The 21,489-nt window shown below is 41.3% G+C and overlaps 1 protein-coding gene across 1 annotated transcript in view; it reads left to right on the top strand.

Annotated features, from left to right (window-relative positions):
• TENM1 (teneurin transmembrane protein 1) overlaps window positions 1–21,489 on the top strand; it is a 734,132-nt gene that overhangs the window by 611,204 nt on the left and 101,439 nt on the right. Inside the window, exons 21-23 of the mRNA XM_042974325.1 lie at window positions 378–521; window positions 8,503–8,752; window positions 17,005–17,025. Of these exons, the coding sequence (XP_042830259.1) occupies window positions 378–521; window positions 8,503–8,752; window positions 17,005–17,025 (415 nt within the window). The remainder of the gene's footprint in view (window positions 1–377; window positions 522–8,502; window positions 8,753–17,004; window positions 17,026–21,489) is intronic.

The raw sequence follows: 21,489 nt of genomic DNA, 5'->3' as shown, positions 1-21,489 counted from the left end.
CTCCTGGAAAGGTAAAGACAGAAATTGTTATCAGCAGAGCTTAAGCCTTCAGAGAGCTTATTTCCTCAGTTTTACAACACGGCCTCCAACCCAAAAGCCCAATGCTTAATGTCCATAAACATATGGTACACACCTAGTGACAGCACTCATTCACTCACTCATCCATGTATGTATCCGGTAGGCACTGACTGATCGCTCTTGGACGCCCCGTGCTATGCTAGACGTTCTGCTGTACTGTGCTAGCTGAAGACATTTGCGCATTTCAGCCCCAGTCAGAATTCAATAGCAAATGCAACATCCACAGAATTATCAACCTGTGTAAAAACAAAGCAAATGTTTTTAAATTTTCTAACGTGTTATTAACTTTTTGTTTGCAGTATCTGTGGGATACGAATACGAAACATGTCCTGACTTTATTCTCTGGGAGAAAAGGACAGTTATCTTACAAGGTTTTGAGATGGATGCTTCTAACCTAGGAGGCTGGTCATTGAATAAGCATCATATTTTGAATCCTCAAAGTGGTAAGCAGTTTTTTATTTTCAAAGGATATACAATTTTAAAATCACAGTCTTATTTTTAATTGTTCCAAATTTGGGGAAGACCTAAATGTCCAATACTAGGAGAATGGTTTGATAGATGTTTCCAGTCATTCAATGGAACTTTTGAAAATTGTGGTAAAAGAGGGGCGCCTGAGTGGCTCAGTCGGTTAAGTGTCCGACTTCGGCTCAGGTCATGATCTCATGGTCCGTGGGTTCGAGCCCTGCATTGGGCTCTGTGCTAACAGGTCAGAGCCTGTAGCCTGCTTCGGATTCTGTGTCTCCCTCTCTCTCTCTGCCCCTCCTCTGCTTGCACTCTGTCTCTCTCTCTCTCTCTCTCCCCAAAAAAATAAACATTAAAAAAAATTTTTTTAATTGTGGTAAAAGATGCATAATGAAGTTGACCTTTTGACCATCTGTAAGTGTGCAATTCAGTGGCAGTAAGTACGTTCACAGTGTTGTGCAACCATCACCATTGTCCATTTCCAGAATGTTTCCATCATCCCAAAGAGAAAATCTGTACCCATTAAACAGCAACTCCTTATTTCTCCTCTCTGAGCCCCCTATTATACTTTCTGTCTCTATGAATTTGCCTAGTTTAGGTATCTCATGCAAAGGGAGAGACGTACATGTTTTTAAGGCTTTTCATACACATTGCCAGGCTTCCCTCAAGAATAATTGTCATTTCGTGATCAAGAGTGCCTATTTCTATGCACTTAAGAAGCTTTTAAAATGTTTTTTAATACTGGGGCGCCTGGGTGGCTCAGTCGGTTAAGCAGCCGACTTCGGCTCAGGTCATGATCTCTCGGTCCGTGAGTTCGAGCCCCACATCGGGCTCTGTGCTGACAGCTCAGAGCCTGGAGCCTGTTTTCAGATTCTGTGTCTCCCTCTCTCTGACCCTCCCCTGTTCATGCTCTGTCTCTCACTGTCTCAAAAATAAATAAAACGTTAAAAAAATTCTTTAAAAATGTTTTTAATACCTTTTTTTAATACTCTATACACACACACACAACGCTATGTATATGTATTACATGTATGTAACACCTATTTGATGCAGAAACCTTGGAAAAGTGCAAGAAAAAAATTAAGTGTAAAATTAAGGTGGTATAAGTCCACCACCTAGAGATGGCCATGTTAGTATATTTCTTTTCAGACACAACAATCTGGTTTCAAATTAGTGCTAGCATAGTGAGACCTCTTCATCACAAATTTCTATGAAACTGGGTTTTAAGAATCATCTATCATTATTGCTGTATCGCAAGTAATTAACCAGTGTATCTGACGTTGTAACCAACTTTTCAAAAGTGGAATAACAATTGCCGTGCTTTATACAATCTAAGATTCCGTCAATTACACTGTTATTTTATGGCAAGTGCTGCCAATTAAACTATGACATGCATTGATTGCAAGATACATACTTATTTTCAGAGCTGCTAAAAATGTGAAGCAAAATGTGCACTTTAGGATCAATGAATCATCCACATGATACGGTTTTCAAAGGGCTTTGTTGAATTCTGTCCCACTTTAAGTACAACAACCCTGGAGTGTGGCATTAATCCCATTTAAAAGATCAAGAATCTGAGAATCATGTGGCTTTCTCCATTAGTAAATGGCGAGTGCCGTGTGCTCCTTCTCTGCACCACAGTCGCGTATCCACATAAATGTCAGTAGATCCAGTAAGAAGCTAGAAATTGAGTCAAGGGACAGTTATAGGTAAAGAGGAGAAGAGGTAGAGGAAGACAGAAGAAGTGAAAGAATCTGGGGAAAGAGAGCAGTCCTTGACTTCACTTAGTTTTAGGTCTCCTACATCCTGAACTAGGGAAAAGGCAGAGAACCAGGACATGGTCATCTTCCATCTTTGCTTCTTTGAACTGTTCTTCCTGCTGTCACTTTCTCCTAGTGTGTGTAATTTAAATGTTACCTAAATCAGGAGAAGGGACCACAGGTGGCCCTGGAGCCCATGTGTCTCTCAGATAAACTGACCTCTCTTCCCCTGGTTAAAAATGCTTCATCCAAGTTCCTTCACCTCGTTTTGCATCCTACTGGGAGGTCGGTCATTGGTGCTCCCATCCAGCTTTCATTTGAACATCTGCTGGTAAGCTTGCCCTGTGAAATCGTATTCCTTTTCATCCAAAGAGGCAGATTTTGAGCAGCCTTCAGTGGAACACGTACTTTGAGTTATTTCTTCAGGAGTGGGGATGTGAATGTCTTGAGACAGTTAACGCTTTTCCAGCCAGGCATCCTTGTATGCATCTTACCTTCGTGAAACAGCTGGCTACGGTCAGGATATCTTGTAAGGCCATGAACTGACCAAGGCTAAGAGATCCATTTTATAATCACACCTATGATCTTACTTTGTTTGCACCACAGTTGGGTCAGGCCAGCCAAGCAGCCACACAGGCTGGGAAATTTTGATTGGCAAAACTAAGCAGGTTTGCTTCAACCGTGGAATGACACCACCCACCATGGTCCCAGTGTGGGACGCCGAAGGTAAATGAGTCCATTGTGGTGTGCCTTCATCATACCTGCTCCCCCTCTTTCAAGGAATATTCTAAATTCCGTTTCAAATTGTTGGTTTTTTTAAGAGCAAAGATTCAGGCACAGATATAAAATGTCAACTTTTTTCTGTTGTCAAAAGGGGAATCATAGTTTTAAAAATACAAAAACGAAAGGGCAGATGCCACTTATTAAGTTATGAGGTTTTTTGTTTTGATTTGAAAGAGTTTGACATTTTAAGCAGCCATTTCTTTTCCACTCACTTTTATTGGCTTGTATGGATTGTCTCTTTCAAATGCCTGTCATTGACATTAAGCACAAAGTGGGAAATGACCTCGATCGAACCAGCCCCCGGCTGTGTGCTCCCAGTCCCATGTCCTCTTACCATTTGCTTCACACAGGCTTAAAAATTCAGAGCAGAGGGGAGCCATTGAGAAAGTTGGCTTTGGGGGCTCCCTGATTTCCACCAACGTGTTCTCTCCACCCCTGCCTCACCAGTAGTCAGGTTTTCCATAACAGGTACCAAGTTGGTTCTGAGAATCTTCTTAACACCTTTATTGCACTGCAATTGATATACCATACGACTCACCCACCTTAAACATACACTTCAGTGATGGTTAGTAAATTGTGGAGTTGTGCACCGAGCACCACAACAGTTTTGGAATATTGTCACCCTCAACGGATCTCTTGTGCTCACCCCAGCCCCACTAAACGTGCTTTCGGCCTCCTTCTGAGAATTTTATTCTGAGACACAAACCTTATGTTAGATAGGGGTTTTTTTTTTTGTTTTTAAGGAACATTTGTTCATTGTATCATCTCATTTGTAGGCACATTGTGTTTCTACCCAAGAACTTGTCACACTTGCCAGGAAACAGATCTGAAGCCAGCTCTGCCACTGCCTTTCAGCCTGACCTTGGACACGAACACCTCTCGTGGGATGTTTTCGAAGTCTAAATCCCACCTACAAAGGCAGTTTTTAGAAGCAGAAATGATAAGTGTGAAGGAGCAGCCTTGAGAAGGCCAATTTAGAAAGCAATGCTCTTTCCCCCTCAGGTCAGACAGTCTTTTCTGACTGATTAAGGCAAGAGCGACCGTCTTTCCAAATTCCCCCACTCCGCTTCTTTCTGGAAAAAGCCTAACTCTTTAGGCACCCTGCTTTTTTGATCTGAGACAGATGGCAGATTAGAAACAAGAATCTATCTTCCCCCAGTTTCCTCTCACTGGTTAAAAAGACACCTGTAATTAGATTGGATGCCTGCTGCCATTCAATTCTTTAGTTTTTCTTTGGTTCCAAAAATCATTATGCAGCGGGTACTTTCTAGAAGGCAGTGTTTTCAGACCATTTGTCATGTTAGTTGCAGCAATTATATTTACCTGACAATTAACCATTGGTTGTGGAGAATTGCTTCCAAATATTATGCCTGATATATATAGATGGTTTCTACTTTCACCAAGATAACAAAAAAACACCAGGTACTTGTGTTTTTCGATATTATTCCTTCAAAAATACATCTTCTTAGTGATTACAGAGAGTACATAGTCTTATGTTTTAAAAGAAATCGGCCCTTTAAAATTATAAGAAATAAAAATGTGTACATGAGTCGTCTATTACAGAGGTAAGCTATTTGTTGTAGTATATCTTTATATCAAACACATACCCTTGTGTGTCCTCCCAGTTGAGTGTTAAAAATTATTAGAAAAAACAATCCAGGGTACTAATTGGATATCGTCATCTGTCTGCAATGGATAAAGAATTTCTTTCAACGTAGGCTCCAAAATAGGCCAGTAGTTTGTCGACAAATGGTTTTACTGGGAGGGGAAGTAAATTTCCATTGATCACACTGGCATATCTTCCAGTTTGTGTTTATATCGTCTCAGTCAGGTCCTAAGAGAAATATGTATTGTGTCCCTCGTTGTTCATAAGTCTGAAAAATGGTTTCTTCTTTGAAATCAGCATAAAGCACCACCCACTGGCTTCCAAGGGGAATTTTTATTTCAAACTTATTTATAAGCTTCAAAGGAAGTTCTGAGCAAGGTAGCAGAAGGGTATGAGCAGTGTGTTTAAAAGCATGCTTAGCTTACTACACAACCGACTTTGGCATCTTGGTGGAGAAAAGGGAAACTTAGGGGAGAACACACACAGTGAGCCCCATTCAGTAGGGTTTCTTTGTTGACTGTAAACAAGACTCCCAACCCTAGGTGAGAAGTTGGCCTTCATATAAATAATGCGCGTTGTCCTGGGATCATTTGATTCTGTTTTCAAAATGAGCATGTGTGGCAGAATAAACTGGAAGGGAGGCGGCAGTAATTGATCAAGATTTCCAGGAACATAAACAAAATATTTTCAAAGAAACATTTTGCAGAAGAATTGGTGTTAAATCATTGTTGCTAGATGGTATGCCCCGGTTCTATGTAATGGAAGGTTAAACAGATTCTTGAAACAACAAAAACACCCTTCAGAATGATCTATTTTTCCAGGGCAGTACAAAAGGGGTTTGCCCATTTTTGTTTTGATTGCTTCAGCTTTAAACAGGAATGGTAATTTCAGTACACGGGCACTTCAGTACCTCGCATGAAAGCAAGACATCAATTGTTGAGATGTAATCAGAAAGTACATTGCCTTATGTTTTATTTCCTTTAATCATTCTTCTTCTTTGATGGAGTGCTGGGCTTTCTAATAGAAAAGGGGAGTTTTAGAATTGTAGGCTTAGAAGAATGGTTTAGAATAGCCATCTTTAGTTTTTAAATTGCCAGGAACCTGGTAATAACATGTCATTTTGAAGGTAATTGTTAACTACACCGTTATATTGATATAAAAAAAATGGAGATCTACCTGTGAAAATAGATGTTAATAGCAAATCTGGTATTTCCAAGCCAATAATTGGACATATTTTTGAATGATATACCTTGTAATGCATTGCTGAAATACAGACATGCTAAACAGTTGGTTTCCTCATTTGTTAGACAACATATCATAGTCTCATTGGTAGGATATTCAGGTAGCAATCGTCAGGAGGTTTCTTTTCGATGATGTTGTGTGACTGTCATTCAAGTTCTCATTGACTTCCTCCTGACTCATTTAAATTATAATGTTGATCACACTGCAATTAAGTGTTTTTAGGAAATGAAATTCAGTCCTATTAATCTTATTTAATTAACTATTCTAAATCTTAAGAATTTTGTTACTGATGAATAAAGTTATTAATAAAATTAATAAGAAAGTAGTGGTCCTCGAGACATCTCTCGAGTTCTGCAATGAAAGACCAATTTGTTGGGGCATAAGCTCGTAGCTGTTCCTGCAGATCATATGTTGAAAAAATAGCCAGAAATCACCTTGGGAGGGAGAGTCAAAATACCTAGACTTGAAATCCGAAGGCTATATGATGTATGGGATTTGTTTCCTGGAAGGACCCTTCCAAGTACATGTTTGGTGCTATGGTATTGTGTATGTGTTACCCTCTTACTTATTTTTGCCAGCAACGTTCCTATTTCTGAGTGATCAGTGGCTTCTATTGTAGGACTGTGGGACCAAAAGTCAGAAGAAAACTGAGGAAGATATTTCAGGAAATGTTTAGGGAGAGTAACAAGCAATCCAAGGAGATAGATAGCAGGGGTCATGGGAGAAAAAATAAGACTGTACAGGATTACTGCATTCATTCATTTGCCGTCAGTTACTTCAGTCTGACACGTTGGCATGCCTTCTCACAACATGGATGTTTTACCTGCCCAGGCTCATTCTGGGCAGACTTGAGCACAGCAGTACTTGTTCCTTGGATTTTCTGCCCGGGCTCAGCAGGTTTGCAAAATCATTGGGATTTGGACAAGGAGACTACAAGAGACTCAAAACCTATTTTCAACATTTGCTGAGCTCCTCTAATGATTTGGCCATGGGGATTGGCACTAAAATGCAGAAAAGAGTCAGACAGAGGGTCTGCCTTCATGGAGCCCAGGCTCTAGTGGGAAAGATAGAGAAGTGATGAAAACCGTATCATACAAGTTAGTGGGTATAATAACGGAGCTATGGAAAACAAACCATGGGCACAAGGAAGAGGGAGTAACTAATTCTGCCTGGACAGAGCATCGGAGAGAATTGAGCTGAGCTTTGAAGGATAGATAAGAGTTCCCCAAGCAGACAAGAGGAGGAGGGCTTTCAAGATGGAGAGGGAATAGCATGTACCAGTGTAGACAGGAATGGAAGTATGTGAAAGTAATTATAAATAGTTCACTATCACAGGAACTCAAGGTCCCAAATGAGAGGATGGTGACAGGGGAGACTGAAGAAGTAGGCAAGGGTCAAGTCATGAAGACTTTGTATACCTTAATAGAGAATGTACCCCCTATCCTGTAGAGGATACAGAGCTGTTGAAAGATTCTAAGCCACATACTGAAATGATCTCAATGGCAGGAGTGGGGGTGATGGTTTGGAGATAGGTATGCATGGAGGCCAGGAGACCAAGAAGTTAAGAAAAACTGAACTAAAGCCTTAGTGGTAGGAATAGAAATGACAAAACTGGTTCGGCATATTTTGGAGATGGACTCAACGTGGGTTTCGTAATGAGTTAGGTTTAGAGAATGAGGAAAATAAGAGGCCCGGTCATGGCCACACTTCCAACTTGGGTAAATACGCTCACTGTGATGCCACTCATGAGTAAGGAACTCAGGAGGAAAAGCAGGCTTTGGCAGGGGGAGAGGAAGACAGTGAGTTCCATTTTATACTTGTTGAGTTTGAGGTGCCTCTGGGGCATCTGGGTGAGGAGATCGAGCAGGAAATTGCATGGCAGGTGACAACTCTGGACAGGAGAAAGTTTTGGCGTATAGAGATACGAGTTAAAGCCGTGAGATTGGAAGAGATTGCCCAAAGAGAATGCACAGTATTTTCCAGCATTTTCATAAGTCAGTATCTCTATTTCCTGCACTGATGATAGTGAGATATGGTCCAAAAGAGTGGAAAATTCAAGTCCCTTTCTTATATCTTTGAAGTGCATTCTAACAGCATGATTTTTTTTCACAGAAGTCAATTACCTTCCTGATGGTGTTTTGCTAAGGTTAATATTAAAATTGACTGATATTTCCTTTTCAGGAACCAGTCAGTTGCATAGTGAGGGTAATTTGAAGTCAGACAAGTGTGTGCCAAGCATCAGGAGATAGTCATCCAGAGATGAAAAATTAGCCACAGATGATTCACAGAGCCCAAAATGAACAGGAGATCATTAAAAGTTATTTATCATGGGTTTCATTGAGGCATTTAGGATCAGTACTAAAGGGTGTATTAACCCATATCACAGATAGACAAGCTGAGGCAAAGTGTCATGCTCCTGTTTGTTGTGGCCATGCAGTGTGCTTCACTCTCAAGATTTTTTCTGCCAGGCCAAAGCGTCATGGTGCTTTGAACAACAAGAGAGAAGTTAAAATGTTGCTGAGAATATTGTGAGGTAATTTTTTTATTCTCTTTTTTTTTTCTTGGATCTAGGAATCATACATAAAGGGAATGGAGAAAATATGTTCATTTCCCAGCAGCCCCCAGTCATATCAACCATCATGGGTAACGGACACCAGCGGAGCGTAGCCTGCACCAACTGCAATGGCCCAGCTCACAACAACAAGCTCTTTGCTCCTGTTGCCTTAGCTTCTGGCCCTGATGGGAGTGTGTATGTTGGCGACTTTAATTTCATAAGACGAATATTTCCCTCAGGAAACTCCGTTAGTATTTTGGAATTAAGGTAAGTCTCCTCTAATCTCTGTTGGTTTAGCGGATAAGGAAAAAGCAAGAATGCGATAACACGACGAGAAAGGCATTGCAAGGAAGAGCAGAAAATGCAGTAGCCCATATTGTAGCCCTGACCTCTGATGCAGGAATAGGGACAAAGGACACATAGGTCAACAGGCCCACACCTCCTACTTAAAGGACTTTTGAGCACTGCTTTGGAGAACCAGGAAGTGTTGACATCCCTGTATGTGTGGCCTTCCCTGTGGGCATTGCCATCACCGACATGGATCTCAGTACTTCCAAGTGCTCAGGTAAGCCACTCAGCCCCTGCTGGTCAAAACGAAGACTGATCAAAAATATCTATTCCACAGGTAGAGGTAATGCCAGATCCAAAAGGCTCAATTTTCTAAGTTCTCCAGGTTCAATTTTTTGAAGTGGTCACTTCATAAAAAAGAAAATGGAAGTCTGTGTTTGTATGCCCTGATAAGGAAGGAAGAACTAGTTTTTTGTTTTTTTTTTTTTTTTTTTTTTTAATGCTTGAAAGCTCTATTCCTTTGGGGCAAAAAAAGATTAAAGCGTCCATCGTTAGACTTTCTCACTCTGTTCTAGGAATTTTCTGGAGAGTACAAAGTATTTTGACACCTTTTGAAAGGAATTCATACCTTCTGGTATTCCATGTTCTGAAGTTACGCAAGGATCACAACTAGACTATGGCTTAATCAGCTTATTTCTCCCTTTCTGAGGCTACAAGATACAAATATATGCCCTATGGAGTCCTAGAAAAGGAAAGCATCCCCTCCCATTCCAGTGAGGATAGACCTGTTTCCTCCCTCCTGGGTAAATTGATAGAGCCTTCCCTCCAATTGGTTATGACAGCTTTATCCCTGACACATGCCTTTGGAACTTTAGGCCAAAAGTTTCCCTCTGTTCCAGAAGATTTTGTTGTCATCCTATAAACTAGTCCATAAAACAGTTGTTGCTTCAGCCATCCCCTCATCGACCTGAAAGATAGTGACCAAAAATAGTGACCTGGGAGAATAGAGACATTAATGGAGCAACTTGTATGTACAGAGTACCATCAAGGCCAGTCAAAACATATGAAAAGTCTTGGGTCATTTCCATTTAACACTATATTCACACAAGCATAGAAATTTGAATGTATGGAGACATTCCTTGAAATTTTCCAGATTCTCATGCTTGCTCTGGAATCTACCTGCTTTTTCTCAGACTGAGTTAGTCCTTCACACCTACCTGTGGACATCTTCCAGTCCCAAGCCTCCATCCGTTTTTCATATTAATTCATTCTACTTTTAAAACATTTCTTAATTATCATTGCAAGCATTGTCATGGATAAGAAAGCTGTTAAATCCCTTGACTGATAAAAAATAGACTGTAAAGTTAAGACTTTTGTAAAGATAAAGCACATCTAGAGAGACTAGAGAGGTACTAGTTCACAGCACCCTGCTCTAATCAAATGTTTATGTACCTTAGGATGTCACACTTCACGGTGACTTATCATTTCCCGCAGTATATCTCTTGGGGCACCTATTTACTGGAAAGTCAACAAGGAAGGCCAAGATGTTCATATTCCTGGATTTAGAAACGATTTATATAACATTCAACATTATATTCAAAATCCTAGGGATGTTCTGTCTACATGATGCCAAACATTGACGGAGCACTGAACAATTCATTCACCATCTGAATGTTTCTAGACATGCAGATATTAGCTGTCAGGTAGACAGAGACTTTGTCTTATGGAACCTATCTATATAGCTAACCCCATAAAGCCTCTAGGCTTTATAAAGCCTCATGGCTAGCCCTATGTAGGTAACTCCTCCAAGGAAAAACCATAAGATTAGCTATAAAAACAAATACTAATACTAATAATACTACTATTAAGAACACCCAGCTAAGTTGAGTATTTTCCTTTGTGATTTCAATGCAAATGTACCTAAGGTGCAGCAATTTTCATCGATGAGATTCTCCTTTGCTCAAGAATCCCTGACAGTTAACAGATTTGCATTTTAGTCCAAAGTACTTTATGACCTTCAACACAAAGTCATTTGAAGGATAAAATAGAAAAACTTGGACCCTAACTGCAAAGCAATATTCTCAGTATAAAGAACAATTCGTTTCTGGCAGTGGGAAGTATTGTCCAATCCCTGTTCATTCTGACTCCACAGTACTGTTCTCTCACATTGTCAAAGCTCTTCAAACACATAGGCGTGCACACACCGTGAGCTCACACACCCAGGCTCTCTCACTTAGCCTGAGTCTCTAGCTAGCTCTTCTGAGCTCACATCCTTTACGGCAATTCTTCTTACTTTTTTTTTTTTTTAATTCTCAGGCCCCTTTCAGAATTTATTGAGGGCTGTGGGCCTTCTCCCCAGAAAAAGACACATTCACACAAAATTGTACATGCGATTTCAGGGGTCATATATTTTCCCTGTCTCCCTGAATGTCCCCACCCGCCAGCAACCTACCCCCTTCATAGACTCACAGTTAAGATTCCCAGGCTTAGGTTCAAAGAGAAAGTAGTTCTCCCTTGCATTTGATTCAAGGGAAAAAAAACGTAGTTTTCCCTTCTCTAACACTCCCGTGATTGGCCGTCAGAGAGATAAACAGATTGAATTTAGATGAGCATTTGACCTAATTGACAGGTAACTCCTTATTTTACTGGAGTCAAAACCATCAAACCAGTTTATGTCAGCAAACATTATCCATCATGTTTACTCAAAAACGAATATAGTTCTTATTAGATTCACCTTTAAAAAAAAAAAAAGTATCTGCCAAGGGGCGCCTGGGTGGCTCGGTCAGTTAAACATCCGACTTTGGCTCAGGTCACGATCTCACAGTTCGAGCCCCGCATCGGGCTCTGTGCTGACAGCTAGGGGCCTGGAGCCTGCTTCAGATTCTGGGTCTCCCTCTCTCTCTGCTCCTCCCCTGCTTGCACTCTGTCTCTCTCTCTAAAGTAACGTTAGAAATAAATAAGTAAATAAATAGAATTAAAATATAAAAAAGTACCTGTCATGATCAGTAGCCTATACTGTGTACATTGCATCTTTGATGTATAATTGGTGAACTTATATATTTGCTTTATAACTTCCAGATTTAAACTTCCTGGGGCGAAATAAGTTGATATAATAAGCCTTTGCTACATTAAGAACCATAATGGTCAATGAATTCTATCGTACATAGATAGAAAGTTCGTTTTGTACCAGTTTTTTTGTTGTTGTTAAAATCAGTTAATTTAATTGCTGCTACCACCACCACCCCCCAGTGCATATTAGTCATTTTACTTGGTTAAGTCATCTGTTTCCTTGGAAACACAGACTAATATAGTCTTTATGTTATTGGTTGCATTTAAAGCTGTGAATGGAAGAGCAATGTTGTCAATAGGTTATTACAGAAAGGGATAGAGAACATTTTAGATCTTCACCATCTGTCAAGGTTATTCATTATATAACTGAACCACTCTGTTCTCTGCTTCTCTACCTGTAAAATTGACTTCAAGTTATTATTTGAGCATCCTCTTACATGTCTTATACAGTTTAACTTGTTTTGAGATCTACAGATGTGCAGTTCTCAGCCCAAAGTTTGATGACATTTTGCTTGCTCCTACTGGATGCCCTTCTAGATTCCATTCTCTTCCATCCTCTTGTCTCATAGTGGGCCACTTGGAACAATTCCAGGTGCCCCTTGACGTTGCAAAGATTGGGAGACTATAGATTTTTCCTTCCTCAGCTCTGCTGATCCTAACTCTCCCTAATCGAATTTCCTTCGTCTGACTTCAGAAATAATTTCATTTTCATTGGTTGCCAATCATTTATTTTCTGTAGCTGGCCCCCCCATTGGCTGAACGGGGAGGGTAAGGAAAAGTCAGTTGTGTCATTATCATTAGCAATATGGCAAGAGCAACGATATTATTTCTTGTTATTGAAGTATGTAATACTCCTTTGCCTGTTTCCTGCAGATTTCATCCATACATACACATCTTAGTGTTCCCTTCCAGTGGGAAATTGAGGTAAGATGATAAAGAAGGGAAAATTATAAGATCATTATGCAAGTAATTAAATCTAAGAGAGTCTCAAAAATACATTCTCTGAAGATTTTTTTAAAGTTAGATTCATTTCCATGTGAAATAGTTTAGGTCTAGTTATTTCTGTGGCTTCGCTTCTCAGGTTAAAACTGCATACACGTACACGTCTTGCATTCGGTAACACAAAAGTGACATCACAGATCTGTGAGCTTAGTGTCAGAAAAGTCCATGGAAGTCTATGGTGCAACGTGGCACCCAATGCATGCATGACATTTGATCGTGTCTACTCTGTTTGATCCCTTTCAGTAACAGGAACCTTAAACAACCCCTCGTAGACAGCCCATTGCATCTTTGGAGAGCTCTTTTAGAGAATGCTTTCTTATACCGAACTGAAATCTACCTTCATCAAACATCCAGTCAGTAGCAGCAAATGCTAGCATTGGAGACAGCACGGAAGCCCTTCCCTCTCTTCCCTGACATGCTTCCACGTGTGTGATGACAGCTATCCCAGCTTTCTGAGCTTTCTCTTCAGTCTAAACATCCTCGAGTCCTTCAGCTGTTTCTCACCGATTGTGACTTCTTTTCTTTTTCCTTGGGTTATGGCCTCAGGGCTACTTTTCAGTTTTCTAAAACTAACGGATAATTACATGAGTAAAACTAGGAGGCACCATATCAAGTGTTTTGCAAGAATTCAAATATGAATATCCCCCTTGCTCCCCTCTCATCTTCTCATTTCACAAATCTATTAGAAAACCTGTTAAGCATGACTGGGAATGATTTATTCTTTATAAAAACCTCATGCTGTTATTGTTCAAGATGCTGATATTCTCCAGATCTTTATTTTGTCCTTCCCTTAAGATGAAAGAAAGAAGAAAATAAGAGCCTGACAAATGCTTCCCGGTACCTTGATAATTTGGACTCAACAAGTGTCACTGTGACATGAAAATTTCTCTTGAGATTTTACTGTTTATTTTACAGTGACTGGTTAGTATTTCCTCCATTGTCCTGAACTTGACTCCTGTCACTGACTAGGGATTGAGTAGAACTGGAATAGCACCCATTTAGGGGGGGTAGCGTGCAGAGGGGCAGCAGAACTTGTAGAGCACTCTGCTGAAGGAACAAATGGAACCTGGGCTTTGAGAGCTCTGAAAATATCTGACAAATGACCAAGACCCATCCCTTTGGCAGAAGCACTGGAGCAACAAATAGAGAGACACACACTCCATGTAGATGAAATAGGTGGTTACCTCTCCAGGGTGAGCTTGTGTATTAGCGGTAGGCCCCCTCCACTGCACCCAGCAACATCTTCGCTGCCCTTCCATGGTGCCCAAATTCCCTCTCTAAGAAATGTGGTCCTTTGAGTTGAGGCACTGCATCTCTAAGAGTCCCCGACCCAAGAACCTCTGTTAGAATGACCAAGCGAAAATCATCATTAGCCCTTGGGCACGGATTCATTGGTCGGATTGGTTTCCAAGGAGCTGCTAGCTGAAAGCGGGGCCCTAAAACACACAACAGGTAAGATGTGATAAGGGCAAGGGACAGAGCCAGAGCGCGAGGGAGGTGAGGGTTGCTGGCGTTGGAAGCTCTAAGAAGTCAGTAAACGGCAGGAGTGGGAACTCAGTCTTCAAAGGAAGGATACCACAGAAACATGAGCAGGGAGGGAAGTCCACTTTTCGACATCAAATATTTCTGGCTAAGTGTAAGGGAAGAAGCTGAGAACAGCATGAAAAGCAAGGAAAGTGCTACAACCACCACAAAGCAGGCCGGGCAAACCCATGATGCCGGGTCAGTAGACAGGAACTCCCAAGTTGGCATAGTCTCTCTTTCTCCATCTCCCACCTCGCTAATGTACAAAAAGAAGAGGTCGAACGTTATGCTAAGTGAAAGAAGCCAGACACAAAAAGGCACATGTTCTGGGTCCATTTCTGTGAACCACCCAGAAATAGGCAAGTCCACAGAGATGGAAAGCAAATTAGACAGAAAGCCTGGGCCTGGGGCAGGGCGGGAATAGGGATCGACTGCTAACGGGTACGGGCTTTCTCCCTGAGGTGATGAAAACGTTCTGGGAATGGATGACGGCAATGGTGGCACAACTCTCTGAGTTTACTAGAAACTGCTGAATTGTACTTTTTAGAAGGGTGAATTTTATGGTATGTGAATTATATCTCAATAACTTTTTTTTAATTAAAAAAGAAGAGATGGCCCTTTTAATCATCTCGGTCCTGAGAAAATCCAAGATCAAGTTACAGACCCTACCCTCGAGAGCATTTCTTGGTCCAAAAAGATATGGCAGTTCTACACCTTTCTCCTCCTCCTAACTCGTGGCAAGCTTCAAGGCAGTCAGTTGCCAGGCGGCGGTGCCCACTGATGGGCCCGGGCACTTGCGAAGAGCTCACACTGGCACCTCAGCGTGCCATCGGTTGCTAGCTACACAGCGAACTGACTTTGGTGGGAGCTCCATCCTAAATCCTTAACTAAAAGTAATGCCGAGACAGAACAAGGTCACACACTGGAAATAAATTCCATCATTTTCACTTCCTCCTTCTGGGATGTTAATGAGAGACGCTGCTCTTCATAATACACGACATCTTTCCACGTTCCCAGTGACATTATTGGCAGGATCAGAAGCAGCTGCAAGAAAGTCAAACCACTCTCCTCCCCACCCCTTGCCATCACCATTGCAAAACGCTTTGTAGCCACACGAGTGGTTCTGTACCATGAGAATCTGTTGCCAATGAAGCCATGTTTTAATGAGGTCCTTCTAGTACTTTCACAACTCGACTTCCTTCAGGAAGTGATTAGAGCCAGCCTCGAGCACACTCACCTGCTCGCTTAGAGGCCACAGAAACAAGCAAGTGTCTGGAGACAAAGAAACTCAAAGAGGTCCAAATGCCCGAGGCTGGGTTTCTAATCAGAGCTCCATCCTTACCTGTTGACCTTTTGTGTCAACCCACAGGATACCTACCCTTTTGAGGTGGGCCAGGGAAACAGAAAAGTCAGTGCATCCTGACCTGTGGCCCAACTAGTGAAATTCCCAGAAAGATTTTCTTTGAAAAGAGTTGAATCGGTAGGAGCAGATAGCTTCAGATGAAATCATTTTGTATCTTCCCCACTTTCCTGACATTGCAAAGAAGAAGAACATTTTCTAGTTTAGATAAAAAGATGTGTTACCTTCATGTTTTTTAAGATGACATGAAGGTCCAGGTTTAAAAGGATTTTAAAATTAAAATGACCGTGTTTCACAGATGATTATAGCCTTTTAATTCTGGGCAGATGTGACCCAAAGTCAGGCCTGTACTCAGACCGCGTCCCCTGTGCGAGAAGGCTCATCCCAGGTCCCAGAGTGAAATACCCTAGGCAGCACCATGTGCCAAGGGGCTTACCAGTAAGGGTCTCCCAAAGTGTTTTGCTTCTTTTGACCTGACAGATCTGTTTTGCCTACCCCGCTTGCTCTGCTGGAGTGTAGATAATTGGAAGACACGAGGCCCTAGTAGCTGATGTACATGATGTTTTAGTGATGCTATTTTGATGCAGCAGTCTTGCTACCAGGGACATTCTGCCACGGTCTAAGAGAAAACTTTTCCGCTTTTAATTTGTCAGGTCTTTTAATATTGCTAAGTAATGTGCTAATGTACACAAGAGATGTCCCTGTCTTATCTCTGAGATCATATAAGTGGCTTTGGGCCAGATCTGGGAAGCCCATTGCACACAAGGCTTGATTTGCCATTTTGGCAAAGTAGCTTTCAGAACAGAGGCTGCAGTGGTCTGACCCTTTGCAGTGGCTGCTTCTTCAAAGGCTAGCCCAGTGGTTCTTAAACCTTTCCCTGCATCAGAATCGCCAGCTGAGTCTGTTAAAAATGAAATGCCCAGGCCCCATGTCCACCACGAGGTTCTGATTCAGTACAAGTGGGGAGAAGCCCAGGAAACTGCACATGTAGCAAGAACCCAAGTGATTCTGGTGAAGATGGTCCAGGGAGAAAAAACTGCCTTAGAGCTTTGCCCACCCACCAAGCAGGCTCTTCCTTCGCCTTGACACCATCTTAAGAGGAGAAGCCAGGAAGGCTTTGCCATGCACATCTGATGAAATGATCCCTACGGAGTCTCTAATAGCCACAAACTGGGTTAGGAATAGGGGTGTCTGCTTAGATTTGGCTTGTTGAATGATACTGACGACTCTCTATTTGTTTTTACTTGCCACTCACGGATAACCTTGTGCACCCTAGAAACAGAGATACCAGACATAGGTGAGTAAATCACGTGGGCAGCTACCTAATGCCCCTTCTTGCCTAAGAGGCCACCTCGTAATAATGTGCTGACAGGGAGATTTTACTTTTCAAGTGAGGTTAAAGGAATGATGTGAAAGTGAATTTAGAAGTTATGATTCGGGTAAGAGTCTTACAAAAGAAGAGAGCTCCGTTAAGTGGGAATTTGCTGGAGGATCAGACCCTATCGAAAAGAAAACAAGATAAGTGAGAACTGGCAGTTCAGTACTTCATGGGGAAGCAAGCCTTAAGTCTCATTATGTTTTCCTTAGGTGATATCACAAATGAGTCTGTAAGTTCAAACAGATTCAATGTTTTCAAGTTGCAGGTAGAAAGAGAGGTAATACAGCAATCTTCCCAGATCCAGAAATATAGTTGACAAGTGTATTAAGAGACAGTGACCGTGATGACCTTCTTGAATAAGATTTTTCTTTTCTCCTTTTATGTGACCTCATGATTTCTGTTTCTTCCCACCAAAAAGAAATAATAGAAAAACTTTAAACCCACCATTTACCGACAATGGCACGTAGCTCTGAAATTAATCATAATGAATATTTCTCTTCAATTTGTTTATGCATTACACTTGTCAAAACTGTTCTAAATTACCTGAAATTGCAAAGGAGAAAATTGAATTTGTTCACTTCCGAATGCCAATTGTCATCAAAATGGCACTGATAGGGTTTTTAATTTGGGTTTCGTTTTGGAGATGCCACTTCCTAAATGCCAGTGCACAAGATAGCCTTGCTACTTTGGCATAACTGATTCTTTAAGCAAATTAAGTTGGTTGTCAAATTGCTTACTAGTAAAGCGTTGCACAGTATTAATTATAAGCATTAATTGCCCATTTAACAATCTGCGATTTTAACTAGCATGAATGAAGTGATCTTTGCCAAGTTGAAGGGCATTGCTCGAATGTAACACTAACCAGAAGGTGACAATAAGTCTAACGCTGAAGTCATAAAAGAAATCTCCACGTATCTCAAATTGCAATATGCACGTAGACACAAGGGATTAGAACAAATTGGAATGTAGTCCAGTGGTTTTCTTTCTCAGGTATGGCATGTTTTTAGAAAGTGGAAAGAAACCAATCTAAAAAGAGCTGAAGTGCACTTGGGAAATGGCATGAAATGGCAAGAAATTACATATCTATATAGGAGACCTCCCTGACTGTTGCCTGTCAAGAAAATAACATTAATCAGATTTGAATTTTGTGTGTTGGGCTATTCCATTTTCTAAAGGCCAGTGCACAAAATTTTAGAACAGCCTAGCTGAGCAAAACAGAATATGTTGCTCAGTTAGAGGAAGACAGGAGCACAGATATTTTTTTTTTTTTTACCACCTTCAGAACTAAAGTATTCTGAAGGCACTTTGTACACACAGTCACATGTGATCTAATCTAGTCTTGGTCAGAGCATAGGCTTGTTAGTGACCCTGAGCAAGCCCTCTATGGGTCTGGGTTTCCCCAGCTGAGATTGGAGGAGAATGATAATTTTAACTTCCCTCACAGGCACATTGGGGATATTCAATAATAAATGAATGTAATGCATTCCAAAGTGCTTTTATGCGAATAACATTTCTCTTGGAAAAATAGCCTATGGACTTTTCCTAAACAAACCATGATTAATCTGGCTCAGTTGAAACTTCCACAAACTGGCTACCAAAATATTGAAGGCTGTTTCAGGAAGGGTTACGACCCCCTTTTTATCCTAGGAAGATCTAAGGGCACTGGAGAAATTTTATTCTGAAGGCAAACATTCAACTAAATATGTAAAAACTTTTACTCAAACCCCTATCTAAGCAGTCTTTGCTACAGAGATGCCTTGTCTGATATGACTGCCAAACCAATTCTGGAGTCTGTTGGGGCCCTTTACAGTTTATTTACAGCAGCTGTCATGGTGGTTCCAGGGTGGAAGATGTCCCTGGAATCTACTGAATTCTCTTATTTGATGAAGTGAAGGTAAGTAGAAAAAAATCAAGTATTCCTAATGGATCTGATTTTTTTCCAATTAAAACTATAAACTGGGTCTCAAATCAGTATTTGCTAGCCTTTACCATCATTAACGTACATAAATATGCTTAGAGGGCAAGTATAATTACGAATACAATCAGGAATGTACCAGTCCTTAAGGGCAACTTAATTACTCTGATGGCCCTTTCCCTGCCGTTTTGCTGGGCTAAGTGGCCAAGACCTGAACACTTGCATGTTTTAGTTAGTTTCACGTCCTACACTTTAGTTCAGCAGTAACTGAACATCAATCCCGTCAGACACTCCGTTGGCACGGAAGACAGAGGGATGAATATGGTTCCCGCCCGTAAAGAGCTTACAGTGTAGTTGGAAAAAGAGATGTGAAAAAAATAGTGCTTACACCCAGCACTCACATCTTGGTTTCCAGTACCATTCTCCGATAGGAGGAACCCAGGGTCTTTAGCAAAATGATTGATTCCAGTGCTGGGGAAGGGACTATAAAAGATGAGCCCGGAGCATCTTGTAGTGCCAAAAGGTAAAGAAAGGCTAAAACAGCACAAGAAACAAACACTCCTCCACACTGACGGACATATGTCAAAGGGTCTCATGAGACAACAGGAAGAGTTCACAATGGCCAATGCCGTAACAATTTGAGCAACAAAATAAAGTAGCATGGAGTTTTCATGCACGGTATAAAACAAATATCCATGTGTCCCTACTGATATAAATTAACGGTTGAATCCATAATAGAGGAGAAGAGATCAAGCTCTCGTGCAGAAGAATTTCAAATCATTTATGTAGGCACTTCACCTTCAAGGAGGTGGAGTGTAACTCCCTACCCCTCAAGTGTTGCCTTCACGGAGTGACTTCCTTCCAAAGAGCACACTATGGAAAGTGGAAGAGAAAGAATAATTTTACACTACCTCAGCCAGGTGATCGAGGTCAACATCAACAGTCACAAGTCATGCGAATGGCACTTTACCCCTGTGGTCTTCGTCCCCCAAACCCATAACCCCTGTCTAACCAGGAGAAAAACATTAGACACGTTCCAGTAGAGGACATCCTACAACATACCCGGCCAATACTCCTTAAAACTGTTAAGGTTATCAGAAACAAGGAAAGTCTGAGAAACTGTCACAGCCCAGAGGAGCCTAAGGAGACATGATGACTCTATATGATTGGGTATCCTAGATGGAATACTGGAACACACAAAAAGTCATTAGATAAAAACTAAGGAAATCTGAATCAAGTATGGACTTCAGTTTATCTATAAAAATAATGCTAATAGAATGTGATAGGTGCTGCTAGGTCACACGTACCTTTTCTCTGCTCACGTCTTTCCGCCTTTACTTCTGTTGCCGCACTTGACAGTCATTCCCGGTTTACCGATCTCCCCCCTTGGACCATGAATTTCACAATGAAAGGGACTATATCATGCACACAAGTAGGTCTCCAGACGATAGCACAGTTCCAAGGCACATTAGTGTACTTAGTAAATACTTCTTAATTAATGAACAACCACATCATACAGAAATGGTACTGAGCAAAGAGTTCAGAGAAGATACGAGAGGCTTAGAGTAATGACCATGGAGATAAAGAGAAGCGGGCGGATTGGAGAAGAGTTTAGGAGGTAGAATTTTTAAACGCAGGATGTTTTACTGGGTGTGGAGAATGACAGGAGGAGTAAAGAATGGCACCTGGCTTAGACAGCTGGGTGTGGGGCAGAGTTCTGGGCTGTGAGCACATCAGAGATAAGACAGGTTGCTTTCCTCCAAGCTCACATGGTTTGTTGGGGGATACAGATACACAAATTGATACGATACGTAATCTCCAGAACAGAGGTAAGTGCGATGCAGATAACCCAGACTGGAGATTTAGGGAAGGCTTTCTTCAGGAAATGATGCCTGAGTAAAGCCTTAAAAGGCACGTGAGGATTTACTAAGTGAAGAAAGGCTTGCATACCACACCAAGGAATGTTAAAAAGCTTTTAACGTTCTTAAAGATGGGGCCCAACAAACGTTAGGATCAAGGAAAATACCCCCCAAACCGATGTTGCTACAGCCATAAAAAAAGTGGGATTAGGAAGAATCAAAATTAATTAATGAGCTCAGCCATGTATGCAGATAAAAATGTCACAAGAGATTCCATGCGAATATGTAATTGAAGAGTTTCAGGAATACCAAAATCTGATCAAGGTAACTTTAGTGTCACCTTTAAAAGGTATGGCTGATTGTGATTATAACTGAAAAAAAAAGGTCATATGTAATCAGTTCTGTTATGCCCTGAAATAAGACAAAAGGGATTAGAAAAGTGTGGTGGTCAGCTAAAAAATGGAAGCTCGGAATGGAAAAGTTTGGGAATGTTATCTCTAGCGCAGCCCTCCCCACACCAGACTCCTCCATCTTTGTACCTGCCTTTCAGTTTACAACAGGAGCCTGGAGGCCGGCGGGGCCCCCAGTGAGGCAGGAACCCTGGAGAAG

The sequence above is a fragment of the Panthera tigris genome, chromosome X, assembly GCF_018350195.1.
Source record: "Panthera tigris isolate Pti1 chromosome X, P.tigris_Pti1_mat1.1, whole genome shotgun sequence".
In the NCBI taxonomy this organism is placed as follows: Eukaryota; Metazoa; Chordata; class Mammalia; order Carnivora; family Felidae; genus Panthera; species Panthera tigris.
The sequence above is the reverse complement of the archived record's forward strand: the minus strand, read 5'-3'. Positions and strand labels throughout refer to the sequence as shown.